The sequence below is a fragment of the Drosophila biarmipes genome, chromosome 3R (assembly GCF_025231255.1).
Source record: "Drosophila biarmipes strain raj3 chromosome 3R, RU_DBia_V1.1, whole genome shotgun sequence".
NCBI classification, from domain to species: Eukaryota; Metazoa; Arthropoda; class Insecta; order Diptera; family Drosophilidae; genus Drosophila; species Drosophila biarmipes.
Window position 1 is genome coordinate 16,118,602 of NC_066616.1, and position 15,999 is coordinate 16,134,600.

The 15,999-nt window shown below is 38.5% G+C and overlaps 1 protein-coding gene and 4 non-coding genes across 5 annotated transcripts; 3 read left to right on the plus strand and 2 right to left on the minus strand.

Annotated features, from left to right (window-relative positions):
- Nucleotides 1-13,517: 13,517 nt before the first annotated feature.
- Nucleotides 13,518-14,515, plus strand: LOC127011532 (uncharacterized). Its single transcript, XM_050888656.1, has 3 exons — nucleotides 13,518-13,738; nucleotides 13,821-13,964; nucleotides 14,022-14,515. The coding sequence occupies exons 1-3, from the start codon at nucleotides 13,556-13,558 to the stop codon at nucleotides 14,055-14,057; spliced, it is 363 nt and encodes a 120-aa protein (XP_050744613.1). The 5' UTR covers nucleotides 13,518-13,555; the 3' UTR covers nucleotides 14,058-14,515.
- On the minus strand, nucleotides 14,167-14,239 carry Trnaa-agc (transfer RNA alanine (anticodon AGC)). The gene has a single exon. It is a non-coding gene; the product is annotated as a tRNA-Ala (tRNA).
- On the plus strand, nucleotides 14,485-14,556 carry Trnap-ugg (transfer RNA proline (anticodon UGG)). The gene has a single exon. It is a non-coding gene; the product is annotated as a tRNA-Pro (tRNA).
- Nucleotides 14,557-15,057: 501 nt separating this feature from the next.
- Nucleotides 15,058-15,130, plus strand: Trnaa-agc (transfer RNA alanine (anticodon AGC)). Its single transcript has one exon. It is a non-coding gene; the product is annotated as a tRNA-Ala (tRNA).
- Nucleotides 15,131-15,484: 354 nt separating this feature from the next.
- Nucleotides 15,485-15,557, minus strand: Trnaa-agc (transfer RNA alanine (anticodon AGC)). The gene has a single exon. It is a non-coding gene; the product is annotated as a tRNA-Ala (tRNA).
- Nucleotides 15,558-15,999: the final 442 nt, after the last annotated feature.

A 15,999-nucleotide genomic window follows, 5' to 3' on the forward strand; every position in this document is an offset into this window, starting at 1 on the left:
TCCCACCCACCGATTCTCACTCATTAGCACAAATCATGGCCGAGGCATGCTGGCGCATATATCACGGTCTAAGACCAGAAAAAAAGTGCCCGAAAATATATGCAGGCCTCGCAAATTATGAGCATTATCATCAGGAATCAGGGGCTGTCCTGGCCAAAAACCGTAATCCACTGTGGAAATGTACAAATGATTTGCCAGCAAATTGCAACAGCTTCGGTCCTCGGCCCGGTCATTCCTGCTAAGTGGACAAATCTACCACAAATACGAAAATCACCCTCATTATGGCCGAGAGCGTAAAATTCCTTCTTTTTTTTTGGCCATCTTTTTTTGTGTGTGTGTGCTTGTGTGTTTTGTTATCGCAATGTCGACAAGACCACTGGCCATGTTAAGAGACAACAGTGGCGTCCAGTACTCGACTCCTCAATCCTCCCAGGCATCCCAAAGCATCCCGTCCAATCCCACCGAACAAAAAGGCGACAATGTTCACGAGTCGAGGCTGGACCGCTGTCAGCGGGACTGACACTAAAGTGGTTTAGGGCGATAAGATGCCCGTGGCTAGCTGACTCCCACCATTTCTCCGCCTTTCCTGCCACTGCATACCCATCTCTCCGGCTGCTGTCTGCGGGACTTTGGGTTTTTTGTGGGGGTTAGCTGCGGAACTGGACAAGGATTCCGCTACGCCGCTCCACATGACACGATTGAGGGGACGCACGGGGAGGCTGCCACCGGGATGGATGTGCTAATAGAAAGGTGTTTGAGCAGACGAAGTTGAATATTGCATTTTGCATACAGAGAGAACATTTCTCTATGACCATGGACGAGACTATATCCTTCCAATAAACCTCAACTATTTTTGAAAAACACCCACTAGATCAATGAAGCGAAGTCATTTCTATTCTATATTTAATTAAAAATGGTATTTTAATGGTCTACTTTTGATAATAAAAAAAATCCATTACCTAGCTTATAAGCTGTTTAAAACAGTGCTTCTTACTCCTTTCGGGCCATTTTTGACCAAGTTACACCAAAAAAGTTCGAAGAAAGTATATTTTGACCCAAAAGCAAGTAGTATTTTGGGTAAAACAAGAAAAGTAATCGTCCAAAAATGAAATGTCATACCTTGTTGAACTCGTAATAAAATTTCCTATCACTTGGCATTCACACCCAAATAAATTTATTTTTGACCCATTTTCGCAAAAAAAGACGATGCTACCCCTTGCAAAAAAGGTCGAAATTTTCGAAAATTTTTATTTTTTAGAATCAGCCAGTAAATGACGGCGATCCATTACCTAGCTTGTTAGCTCTTTAAAACAGTGCTTCGTACAACTTTCGGGCCATTTTTGACCAAGTGACACCAAAAAAGTTCGAAGAAAATATCAGTTTTTTTGCCAAAAAACGTAGGTCCTAATTTTGACCCAAAAACAAATTGTTTTGGGTAAAACAAGAAAAGTAATCGTCCAAAAATGATATGTAATACCTTGTTAAACTCGTAATAAAATTTCCTATCACTTGGCATTCACACCCAAATACATTTTTTTTTAACCATTTTCGCAAAAAAAACGATGCTACCCCTTGCAAAATAGGTAACAATTTTCGAAAATTTTAATTTTTTAGAATCAGCCAGTAAATGACTGCGATCCGTTACCTAGCTTGTTAGCTGTTTAAAACAGTGCTTCTTACACCTTTCGGGCCATTTTTGACCAAGTTACACCAAAAAAGTTCGAAGAAAATATCAGTTTTTTTGCCAAAAATCTAAGGTCCTAATTTTAACCCAAAAACAAGCACTATTTTGGGTAAAACAAGAAAAGTGATCGTCCAAAAATGAAATGTCATACCTTGTTGAACTCGTAATAAAATTTCCTATCACTTGGCATTCACACCCAAATAAATTTATTTTTGACCCATTTTCGCAAAAAAAGACGATGCTAACAGTGCAAATAAAGTCAACATTTTTAGTTTTTCAATTATCTAGCTTGTTAGCTGTTCAAAACAGTGCTTCTTACACCTTTCGTGCAATTTTAGACCAAATTACTCCAAAAAAAGTGAAAGAAAATATCCGTTTTTCGTCAAAAAATTAAGAGTTAATTTGTGACCGAAACACAAGTTTTCCAAGACTCCTTTCTAGGAACCCAAGAACTAATCAGGGGAGACTCTCACGCACTTCCCATCCACAGCCCGCAAATGTTTTCCCACTTAATGACAACTGTAAATTACTTATTGGGAAAACTGCTTGAGCAAGCAGAAATCAATCGATTTTCCTCAGTAGCTATCCCAAAATCCAATTGCTGCCCGGCTCAATCCACTTCCCCCACCATTCGAACCTCCCGAATTCGAATAGAAATTATATGCAACGCATTGTGGCCAGGACTCCCAGTGCTCTTGCGTTTTTCCATTTATTACAACTAAGTAGACACAACAACACGGGATGGACAAGTGGCTGGGGTCCTAAGGACTCGGATTCCCTTTTTTGCTCTCTGGCTCTTCCTCGGGTAGTTTCTGTGGCTAAATGGTTTGAGCGATAAATAATGTCCGTTTGTACTTTTAAACGACTTCCTTTCATTTGTTTTTTTCCTCCCTCTTTCTGAGACGGCGACTACTGTTGTTCAAATTGTTTCAACGCCAATACATAATAGCTGCCACGCCCCCCGCCCAAAGCCGCCCAGCCAGGATGGGCAGGAAAACAAGCCGTCAAAGATAGCAATCTTCGATTTTACTTCGGTTTTTATTTTTTTTCGGCACAGGGGTTTCATTTACTGCTTGTTGTTGCTGCGGCTGTTCGATTGATGTTGGTCTGGATAAGGCCGAATAAAACGAAAATAAGACAGGAATCGCCCTATACACTGTAAAAAATTTCATAAATTTGTTAAAAAATAAACATTTTATAATTCTCATATATATTTTTATCATTTCTTATCAATTTTTATCATGTTCTGATTACAAATGCATTCGAACAACATTAAAATACTCATGAAATATAATTTTCTCTGAGTGCATTTTCGATCCCTGCTCCTGTGTGCACCTCTATGGGTTTTTTGTTGTTGCGCCATATAAATCGTTTTACTTCGAAAGCGGTATTATTGAGGATTGGATGACGCCTGTAGGAAGTGACTGTTGTAGTCCCTGCTGTTGCTACTGCTGTAATGTCGCGCTCGAGGTTCCAGCGAAGATAAATGGCTCACTTAGCCATCCGCACTGAGGAACAACAAAAACAGTTGCCCCCAAAAAAATAAGAAAGGGAACATCATCATCATCGTGATAGGTGTGTGCGGTTTAACGCTTCGGGATAGCGTGAAAGGCAAGGGAACGTGCCTGGTTTGGAAGGAATTGACAGTTGACTCGGGGGAGCCTAAGACTGACAAATAAAGGTGACTTTATCGGGGGTTTTTCGTTGTTGGTTAGCTGGGGGAAATGATGGCGGAGGATTAGCCAAGGAAAGGTGGTGAGGCGGAAGTGGGTTTCAAAATTAAGCGGTGGGAATTCTAAAGAAGGATATTGAAGATGAGTTAGTGGAGAGCTACTTCGACTTATTAAGGGGTTACAATACACCTTGATGTTTTGGAAAGTACAAATATCTTATTGAAATCAAACAAACCAATGATATATTATTGAGATATTAGCTTACATCTAAAAGATTTGTATTGAAAACTAAAAATCCTATTTTTATTTAGCTAATTGTGGCTAACTCAGTAAGAAAAGTGTTTATAATTAAATAATATTTAAATTATATCAATCTTTATGAAATCAATCATACTAAGGTTCTCCCACATGAAAAATAAGGAACCGCATCAGAATAAATTAGATAAAAAAACCCATTCCGTATATAATCTACCCATAACTCAATGAAACCGAGAAATAGGCAAGCCAGTCAGCCTGGAAAATGGATCTCCCTCCGTCTTAAAACCAAAACATAGCTCATCCTCCGCCTGGCCAGCATTGTGCACACACAGACACATAAATCAAACAATAAGTACTCTTTATTATTATTATTTGCACTTTTTGCATACACGAGCACACGGTATTTGCTTAAGCAGCCCGGCCACAGCCACCGGCAAATATATAATGGAGCATACTTCAACTTGGCTTATTGAATAAGTCAGCATTCAGCAGTGAGCAGTGAGCAGTCGACAGACGCCACCTCGGGAAACTTCAATAACAACACTCCCAACCGGCAGCACTCCAGAGCCCAGAAAACTTTCGAGCGACGCCCCGTCGTTTCGAAAGTGCCACGCCCCCTCGCCACACACAGCGAGACATCGGCAGCCACATCCATCCTCCCCGGAGGAAATCTCCAGCCGAAACAACATAATTTGCATAAAATTGACGTTAAAGGTTACCAAAAACCAAGAGCCGCAGTAGCAACAGCGGCTACAAACATTTACTTAGGCATCTACCGGAATTCTTTTCGCTTTTTTTTTGGGCCAGAGTGCTCATATTAATAACCTTAAATCAATTCCATTATGCAGGGACCCGGGAAAAACACGCGTTAAATTAATTTTGCCTTTATTTGCCGCAAAAGTATGCGAAAAGTGCGGAAAAAGGGTGGAAGTTGAACAAATTTCCCACAAATTACATGCGTGTAAAAACGCGCGCGTGTTTTCCTGCACCCTTTTCCTTTTTTTGAAGCGGTTTTTACCGCGTCTGTGTGAGTCACTCATAAACGTATTAATTTGGGGATGTTATGTGAGGTATTTCCTCCGTAAGGCAACTGAAACTGATCTATATGCTGGGCAAAACTCGATTTCCATTATAATTATAGCTCTCCTTTCTTCAGTTGGCTCTCCTTGAGCATTTAAACTAATTAATTAGCAAATTTGCAGGCGTTAAAATGTACGCCGACAGAAAAAGAAAACACACATAAATCTTGTCGCACACCAGGATACCAGCCCGCACAGAGAAATGCCCACGGGGCGTATGTTTTTGTGTGTGTCGAGGGGAAGCAGATTGCTCATACGCCATGTGGGCTGGCCCAACATTTCCGTTGATGCGAGCCAATTTTCAACGAGTGGAAGCCAGCTAACAGGTATGAGATGCGGGGAGCAGACAGAGGTTTTAGAAACTTGCATTTGAAGAAAAACGATGAGCGCAAAATTACTGACTAAAGTAGTCAAATGGGTTCATAACAAGCAGTATAGCGAAACCTTTAATCAAAGTGTCAATGCAATTTTGTTTGGATTATCAATACCCATCTACATTCCAAACATTTTAAAAATCAGGCCATTCATTAAAAAGTTAAAAGCAAAAGAAGTTCGCCATGTGGGAAACAGCCAATTTGCTGTAAGCATATATCCATCTCTCTCACACCCTCTTTAGCTGTATAGCTCTTAGCTATTTCTCTGCTCAAACACATTATTTTCCGCTTACCAAGCACTTCTGTGGCCCAAAATAAATAATTATATTCTGATAGACCTAATTTATTTAGCTAGCCTCTGACCTAAAACATACCCCAAAACAAATCCCAGACCCGCAGCTAATTTCATCTGAAGTCAAGCGTGTAAAAGCGATTACCAAACGGACTTTTTTGCTGGTTGAAACAGCTTTCTGGCCATCGCAGCAGAGCGATAAGCGGGCATAAAAATAAAGGACGAAATAATAAACTCGCTGACCACGGACTGAAAGTATTTCGGTTCGCTCAAGAGTGAAAGGAAATGCGATGATAACGCGCTGATAGGGCCCAAAAGGGTCCATCCGCTGGTTGTACGTATGAAGATACAGATAGAGAAACAGGGCATAAACAGTTCTGGGGTCCCTGGGGTCCCATTTCAGCCAATTAGGGCCGTCCACAGCCCCATGCAAATGTCTGGTCCTTGTGCGTGAACAGATTATCAAATTAGCGTAAATGTTATTGGCCTCCTTGGGCATCGGATCGCTGACACTTCAAGCCCGGCAAATGGCGAACGGCAAACGCACACATGACGCCTGCTGGAAATTTTCAATTTCCTGTCAACTTCTGGTGAGGTGATACCCAAAGAGGCGATGGTTACCCAAAAGCCTGCCCCGAGACATGATAAAACGCAAATCCTTTACATGATTTAGGCTTCCAGGTCCCAACCTTGCCAGTTGTCAGCCATAAAAATAGAAAGCTCGTACGTTTTATTTTTATGCCAACATATGAAAAACACTTCTCAAAGGGAGGCTTAAACTCCCCGAAAGCCAGAGGCTATCAAATGGCTCACAACTTTTGGCAAAAGCCGCTTAAATGTTATAGTTACTTGGACCGCAGTTTCTACATTTTTCTCATCTCATTCTCGAGTATTTTGGCCGGACAAAGGTGCTCAAGGGGTTAGCCTGTGACGGTGTTGATAGCAACTGTTATTTAAATACATATTCATTTTTATTGTTTTCCCTAAAGGGTACTTCCAAAAGGGTTGAAATTGTCGGGGAAGTGTGGGTCCTGAGGTAAAACTAATATTATGGGGCCCAATAGTAATTGCAGACATTTTGACTTTAAAGTGGACTGACAATTACCTTTAATAGTCATTTTGAATTGTTAAATCATAAATTAAACATAATCTTATAAGTAATGAATTTTTGTTAAATAAATAAAAAATATATTTAAATGGAAGTATATAATATATGTATATATAAGTATATATCATTTTGAAACCCCAAACCCCATTCCCTAAAATCTCTAGCAAATCCCCTTTCAACAAATCCCATCCTAACAAAACAATTAAAATTAATGTCCCACTATTTGCACAACAGCTGCGCTGCATTTGATATTTTTCTCGTACATCCCCCATTTCCACATCTCGCTGCTCTATTCGTCATCCTGCTGGTCAACTTTTTTGGCAACTCCAAAAGGTAGAAAAAGGGAAATAAAATGCAAATGTTGGTAAACAGAAACCTTTTGTTACTCACTCGCGACAGCGTCCACCGCTTCGGTGTGACATATGAGTCGAATATGTTGCAAATTCAATATTTGCCAACAATTTTGCAACGTTTCTTCTTGTTTTTCGTTTGTATGTTTTTTCCGTTTTTTATTTTTTTGAACCTTGTCCCAAAATGACAGTTGTAGCTGCAAACAAAAGCAGCAGCAGCAACAACAACTCTTTCGCTCCCATGACCAAAAAATGTATTAAACAAATAAGAGTTAAAAGCATTTGACGGACCACACAAAAAATGGCCTTCGGGGTATTTTTTGGTTTTGAAGAAGTTGGAATACTCTGAATGCTCAAATTACTCGATTCCGATAAATACTTCCAAGAGAAATGTAGATTCATTATTCTCCATCTTTTTTTATCAATATTTTAAATTTTCCATCAATCTATAAATCCACAAAAATGGTATACAAAATCATCAATCTATATTTATATTTCTTAAAAAATTAAGAGTTATATTCTAAATTATAAATGAAGACTCTTATTCACAATTAATTTTATTATTTTTAGAAATTCTGATATGTATTTTTAATATTTCTGATAAAGTAATATGTGTATTTTTTAAATCCATTCCGCCAGCATAAAATAAATAAACAAAATGTCTTAGCTAATAATTTAAACTGAGTATCTAAGATCTCTTGTTTTGGAGACAACATTTTTGAAATGCTTCTATATAGCCCAGTATTTTGTAAGTAAATGTGTTGCAAGATATTTGGGTACCTTCCTCGCCTTGACCCCCTGATAGCCACGAGGCTTTCACTGAAACTGACCGCCCGAAATGTCTGTTTGTCCTTGCCCTGCCCACTGACCACCCACCGCCCACCCAACGTCCTTCGCCTCGCTCCCGTTAACGTGTGCTTTGTTTAACGAATCGTGCAAATGCGGGTGGAATCGGAATCGCATCTCGGAATGGGCTCTTTTCGGGGATTGTTAAGGGACCTGGATCTGCAGGCCCGGAAAATGATGAGCAGTTTATTTTGCACACTTTTTTTCGGACTGCCTGCCTGCTGCTGCTGCTCGGGCATTTATTTGATTATGCTGAGTATTTTATTTTTCAATCAAAGTGCGGCGCCGCACATTAAATTTTGATTGTTTTTCGGCTATGAAAATCACAGCAAAAGTTTCCCTGCGCCACAAGTTATTTTGATGGCTACATAATGGCCCAAAAACTCCCCAAGGACATCGTCCCCTTTGCAAGTTTGGCAGCATAAAAACAACGGCCGAGGCAAATCGCTTCAGGCATTTGGCCAAAATGATGATAATTAGCCGGCAAAACCGAAAAACCAGCAAGCAAAAAGTAAAAGTCAAATCAAAAACTAAACAAAAGTGGCGAGGAAATTACCGCGACTCAACGGAGGAGGGCGTCGGTCATGTCCCAATGTGAAAATTAACTTGTAAGGCTGGCAGGAGGGCGAAAACACCTCCGAGCCCGAGTCCCCCGAGAGGATAACAATTTACAATCAGGAGGAGCCAAGAGCAAGGCGCCAGGCGTCAAAATAAAAACTTTTGCATTTCATGCTCGACTTTCTGGCTCGCGAAGATTTTCTCGAGTGCGATTAAATGGTTTTAATGGTTTTTGTTTCTTGGCAATACCGAAGGGGGGCAGGGGAAGGTGCCGGGGTGAGCCGCTTAAAGTTTTGCCATTTTAATGGTCCACATTTTGTGGTTACTCCGGGGGAAGGGTAGCTTATTGTGGCAGAACAACCAAATCGTTTGGAAGCGTCCCTTCTTGAATTGTCTTCTATTGGTAAAGAAATAAGTAGGTAAGGAGACAGAGGTAGAGGAGGTATTTATTCAATGTTTTTCATTACAAAATAATTAAAAGAAACCTTTAAATGTTAATTGGTAAGGGTTTAAAAAAAAATTTTGAGATAAAACAATTTAGTTCGGAATTTAATATTCACATGGTAAATTCTTAACGTATAATTCAACCATTGAAGAATGTATACTTGATATTGAGAACTTGTATTTCTTAGAATTTCTCTCTTTAAAAATGCTCTGAAATCGAAAAGAGAGCAAGGGAAAAGAGGGTAAGAGTTATATAAAAAGCTAAACAAATCTAGAAAATAAAATAACATTTTTTTATGATTAACGCACATATTAAAAATATTAAAATTATGAAACAAATCAACCCTTTAAAGTCATTTCTCCCAAATATTTCTCCATATTTTCAGGGCTTTTAAAATCTCAGCTTGAAAAGAATTTTCTTATTTGGTCAGAAACAGGATCTCCCTTTTATTATTATTAATTCTGTTTTCAAGGAATCTCTGCCAGTGCCAAGTTCATTAAAAGCAGCCGGAATTCCTTCACCCTTTGTGGAGCCATCTTCAGTGACCAGACTGACCATTCACATGCACGACTCTCCTCAATCTTTCCACCCCTGTGAACAGGACCTCCAATGCAGCAGGACAACCCTGGGCACTTGGCTCTTAATTAAAGTTAAGCCCCAAAGAAAATGCCAGAAACAACAGAAATTAACAATTATGAATTTAACAAGAAATTATAATGCAACTTGGGTCAAATTAGATTTTTATTGTTTAGAGCGGAATTATGCAAATGTGTTGCGAAGACAAAGGCAATTAGCATTAGCTGCGAAAAAGTGAAGAAGACGGGCTAAATAATTAATGTTCCTGGGCAATCGTGCGTATGAGTAATCTAGTGCTTGGAAAGCCCCATCACCATCTTCATCATCGTTACTACCACCAAGCATCGTCTTGGTCTTGCGGTTAGCCTGGCTTGGGGTTTTGTCAACCTTTCCGAGCAGCTGGTCAAAGTTTTTGCCACCGCCTGGAATTATTCATGGCTGCCCAGGACCAACAGGACACGCAGGCACGCCTCGAGCGTGTAGCAAACTAATTACCCCCAACCCGGGGACACAGGCTTCCCCCTCTGTAAGGACACTATCCCGTATGCCGGTTTGTTTGCTTGTTTGTGAGACATTTGTGTGTGCCTCGTCTGCTCGCCTTTTAATAGTTTCATAAGCTCCATTTAAGATTCGCCGACACATGTCCTCTGGCATGGTGGCGGGGTTGGCATACATTATACCCAATCTCGGGCGAGCAACAAAAGAAACATTTACATTGACATAAATTGATATCAGAGCGTTTATGTCTTCATTGAGATAAGACAGCAGACAGAAGGTTTCTGTGGGAGGGGGGCGTGCCATTAATTGACATATTTATGAGGGTATCCTTGTAAGGATATGACCGTGATTTGATTAAGACCTTGAGTGTTGGGCTTGCTGGAGTGGAGGTACTATACAAGCTAGAGATGGTTTCAAATCTTTTTATCGCACTAAAATAGTTTATGTTTTGTAAATATTTGGCTATTTTATCAGCCTTTGTAAACTGTTTTTAAATAAGCTATTTAAACGTATAAAATGGTATTATATTATGATACCAAATGTGTATACTTTATTTTACCTAATCTATTGCACTAATATTTTTCCAATAAATAATATCCAATAATATTTTTCAAACCCCAAAAAGTATGATCGTAAAAAGTCTCTAAGAATATTTTATAACAAATAAATAAAACGTTTTACATTTATTATATTTAGAATTTAACTTTAAAAATTGAACATAGATCGGAATAGTTTTTTCGTTTAAATTGATTACAATATTATATTAACCCTAGATAATTTACCTAATCTATTATATCCCCTAATTTATTTTCTGGTAAATCCATCCCTTTGACATTTCTCAAGCCCCATAGAGCAAGGTCCCCAAGAAGCCATAATAATTGCCCTAAGCTGAGACGTTATTTAACTAATAATTTACATGGACACACATTGTCGTTAAAAACAATTTCGTGCACATAAACGCAGAACCTTTGAGATTTATAAGCGGACTCTTGGCCAACCCCCCCAAAAACCTGGTCGTAAACATATTTAAAGCGATAAGAAGGTCAGAACTCCCTCCGTTCATTTTTTCCGACTGTTGTTCAGCCTGGCGTAAGTAAACTTATTGAATGTCTTAAGTTTAGCTTTTCCCGTTTGTTGACTGCCTTCTGCTTGTTTTCATTTCATTTTTATGACAACGTTTAGAAATTTGTTGTACATTTTCCTGTCGCTGCTGTTTGTCTTTCCACTGCCGTCTTTTGGCCACATTTAGCCGAGTCCCCCCACCCCCGATTCCCTGTATTGACATTTGATCTTTATGTTGGTCCTGTACTATCCTATGCCATCCTATCCTGTGCTCGTGTGTCGCTTTGTTTGTCTGCAGGCATCTTTTTATGACTCGAGTGTGTTTGCCTTTCGGCTTTTGTGCATGCCATAAAAAGCGGCGACAAGAAAAAGCGTCTTGGAAATCAAACTTCTTCCCGGGATCCTGGGGTGTGGGTGCCACAAATATGAGGTCATCTGTTATGAACGCCTTCGAAATGGCCTCAGAAGCCCTTGGGCAAATAGAACTTGGGGTCGAAGTGAACTGACTAAAGATGGCAAAGGTTCAATGAGTTTCACTGCGGAAATGGCAGCTTATTGGGGGGTCGTCAAGCATGGGTTAAATTTAACATTTAAAGAAAGTTTAATTTAGATATTAGGGTAAATTTTACTGACTAATAATATAGTTTTTTAGTAAAGAAAAAAAACTACAAAAAACGTTCTGTTCCATGGTAGATTTACTATTAAAAAGTAACCAAATCGAATTTTAACACTTTTTACCTTTTTTCTTGTTTTCTAACTTCGCATTTGTCAATTGTTTGTTTGTGTAAAGATATAAAATAAATTTTAGATTATAAACTAACCACCTCAAAGATTTAAATTTATATTATTCAACTGTAAATTTTTAATTATCACCCACCCACAAAGATTTCAGAAATCTTTTTAAAACCCCTTTTTCAATTAATATGAAATCAGGCATTAAAATTGAATTAGCAAACCGAAGCTGAGAACAAATGTTTTCTCCGCCTGTCTGGGCGAAAACTTGGCAGCAACTTTGGCCAATTAGAAAATTATGTTGTTCGTCGTACAACGACAATATGTTGCCCACTTTGGCAGCGTCTTGAGACGCCTCCATCCTACTGGAATGAGGGTTCCAAGACCACCGCCCGCATCCGGCAAATAGTAAATATTGTTTAGTCATTTTGGTGAGCGGAGCGCTAATTTTGTATGTTAGCCGGCGGCCAGAACCTGGCAAAAGTTCAGCCAACAAACAAAAGCGATAATTACAAGAAAACAAGCCGAGGAACAGGAGGATTGGCAGGATCCTGGTTCCTTGCATTAGTTTTCTATGCGAGCGAATGCAAATAACTTCACAAAAATTAAAAGCAGAAGCCAGTGGAATCGCAAAGCCATTTATATTTGAAGTTTATGTGCACTCTGAAAATTATTTATGGCTTTCATTATCAGTGCCTTTTTAGCTCACTCCAATTTTTATTTAAAAAAAATTGGTATTAAAAAATGAGTAAAGCAAGGCATAGGAATATTTAATGTTATCTGTAGATTCAAATTTTTTTTTAATAAAAAATGTACACTTATCGCTTAAGAATAGCCCTGAAATCTGTAGTCTCAATACACAAAATACTTCGTGAAAATAATGTATATATTCAATAATGTATAATTCAGTCAATGGCCTGTTTTTATTAACCTTGAATCTCTTTATTATTAATATAACAATTGTCATTAAGATAATGTTTATTAACGTACAAACCTCAACGTAAAAACCTCGTGCGAATACTCCTAATTAAATCCAAGTTATAGTGATAAGAAAGTAATCGGAAATTATATTTTTAAAATTCAATTGAATTTTTGTCAAGACTTTGGCGAGTATTTTATTTTTGGGCTTACCAAATATAGTAGGAAATACATTTTTAGATGCCATATTTTTTACTCTGTGAGCCAAGTCGCTTGTCAAAAAGGGTTCGCAGTTTATGGGGCTGTCTAACGCCATTTAACCTACGCCACTATAATTCACGCCGTTCCCCGACTTTGGCGGCATTTAAATGCTGCGTGCACGCCAGCACCCCCCCAGAAATCCCGAAATCCAGGATCATCGTCCCGGGAGCCCCACGATAAGCCAAACATGATTTTACGACAATGTTATTACCATCAGCGGTAGCCGCCAGAACAGCAGCTAAACGTTGGCAGAGGTCGGGGAATCCCCGCGGTATCCTTCCCCTGTTTTTGTTTGTATTGTGTTTGTTGAGTCGCAATGGAGGTCGGGGAATCGGGGTAGCAGACCCTGGGGTTACACGGATGATGCTGACGTCGCCGTGATTGTTTAAAGTTATGAATAATTAAATATTTGTGCAGGTTACGGGAGTCGGCAACTCTCGAAGTTTGTCCAAGAGTCTATTCCATTAGGCTGATGGAAGCGATGGCTCTGAAGGAAAGTCTGTTTAAGAGAATTCTAAAAAAAATCACATGAACAATTCGCAAAGATTTAAAAATAATGTTTGCTCTCTTGTTCTTAGTTGAATTTATTTATAAATCTTATCTTCATGTCATTTGTCAAGTATGAATATTTCTGAATAATATTTTCTAAAATTTTCAAAGAAATACCTAAAGTGAAATAAAAACCTTTTTAATCTTTGTGGGTCGGAAGTTCCTAAGATTAAGAATTATTACACATTTTGAACTGATATGCGTATCAAGTACGCATACCGACGACTGCCATAAGCTTTATAATCCCCAACTCAACTTCTTAGTGAACTCAGTCTCGACTTCAGCTTTTATAATGGCACACTGGACCATTTTTGGTTTTCTCGTGATCTTGGTTCTTTGTGGAATGAGCCAGGCTATGTCCTCCTGCAATTCGGATGGCCATGCTCATTGTGTCGAAATAAAAAATTGTAAGGAAAGGTATACACACTCGGACTTGGATTGCCCAACAGACGAAGTATGTTGTAAACTTAAAGATGTAAGTTTAAAGGAAAAGATCCAACATTTTAGTTTATTATTGTTATTTTCATTAATTTCATTAATTTCAACTGACTAACCAGATTGATATGAGTTGTGGATCAGAGACGGAAAAAAAGGTATGCCTTATTCCGGAATTGTGCAAGCAAAACTTCATTTTCCACTCGGCCTTTTCCCTGGCCAGCTCGCTTTGCCCGCCAGGATTGGTTTGCTGCAACGTCCAACCAGTAAGATCATAGATCTGTAAACGATAATTCTTATTATATTTACCCTTTCTTTTGCAGATTGTTCCAACGGACATAGAAGATGATTTGATATGATATGCGATATGATATCACAATTTTCTGCCTTTTACATTGTAAAACACTTTGTAATTATTAGAAAGAATACGTTTTTAAAAAGTAATCAGTAGCAAAAAGCAGTCTCTTTTGGAGATGCGGGGCATCGATCCCCGTACCTCTCACATGCTAAGCGAGCGCTCTACCATCTGAGCTACATCCCCCTTGCACTTTCGCCCGCCAGAAGGTCTCCGAAAATTTTACACCGTCGCGGGAAGTAACTATTCATAGATAACCACCTTAAACATGCAGTTCACAAAAAGACAAACAAAAAAAACAAAAGACATCGAAACTAGTTGACTGCATTTTAAATTGAAATTTATTTTAAAATTTCACGTTTCCGGCTAAATTTAGCTCGGAACAGCGGTTGGTCGCTCATTTGGGCTACTTTGCCGCGTTAAAATCAAGAGGCTCAATGGTCTAGGGGTATGATTCTCGCTTTGGGTGCGAGAGGTCCCGGGTTCAAATCCCGGTTGAGCCCGAATTATCTTTTTTCTTTTTATAAAAATTTGCCTTTTATAAAAGGATTTTTTTGTGCTCACTATGCACTTTAATCAATACTAAAATAGATTTTTAAATCCAAAAATATAATTTTTTTGGTCGTAACTAGCGAAATTTTATAAATACTTGTAAAGAAAATAACAATTAATTCTGTTAAAAACATTGAATAGGAAAATATTGTAATCAAGTTGAAATGAACCAGTTTTCGGTGCTTTCATTGTGCCCAAAAACTGGTCTGACTTTACTTGCATAACAAGGTCGTAGCGACTTTCAACAACAGTAAAATCAAATTGATTTCGAATCAATCTGTGTCATTGCATTGAACACATTGAATGCTTTTAACGTGAAATGTTGACAAAGCAGAAAACTAATGATCATGGTCATGAATAGTAAGAAGCGGATCTATTTATAGGGCTCTTGCATTTGCTCAGAAATTCGACCCGTAAATCCTTGGACCACCGAAAATCGAATACCGTTATGTGGGGATGTAGCTCAGATGGTAGAGCGCTCGCTTAGCATGTGAGAGGTACGGGGATCGATGCCCCGCATCTCCAAGGATCACTATTTTATTTTGTTGTCATTGTCTTTTTATTTTTTAACATATAATATATAATTTTAATAATAATAAACATTAATTTATTAAATTCTTACCATTATTAGTTCAAGAATATATTCTCTTCTAAAAATAAACATTTTTATTTTAGCTATAAAAAGTATTTTAACTTTTTTTTTTTTAATTATTATTATAATTGTATACAAATTTTTAAAATTGAAAAAACAATTGAAGCTAAGAAAACCCGTTTATCAATGAAGATTATTTGGTTTTGCTTCTTGAAACGATTCACTTATATCTTTATTGTAGTGTGTATAAAAATAAAGTAAACAAATAAAATGTTAACTTTCCAAGTTGGAGATGCGGGGCATCGATCCCCGTACCTCTCACATGCTAAGCGAGCGCTCTACCATCTGAGCTACATCCCCTGGTGATCGCCGCTAGCCAAAATCGCATGTGATGCCTAGGGATGGAACGAAATCTCTACAGGAAACGATCTGGAATGAAACACTCAGAGATGCCCGCAACAACAGCCAGCCAATTAAATTCCGCAAACTGTTTTGTTTTCTTTCTTGTTTCGCTTTATTATTTATTCACTTTGATTATAATTTAAAAACTGTCAATATTTACACTTTTGGCGCAGGTTTATTCTGCCATAAAAATAACGAAAGCACAGACTCACACACAAACTGCTCTCGCCGGTCCTTCTTTTCATTGTTTTCCAGGATTCATTCTTTGGCGCGTCTCGTCCTTTCGCCTCACCATGCCTTCTCCATTCAGTCACCTGCCAGCTGATGCATATAATTATGGAAATTTTAAAAGTGGGCCCCGAACAGAACACCCCGAACAAGCACAAATAAACCCAAATGA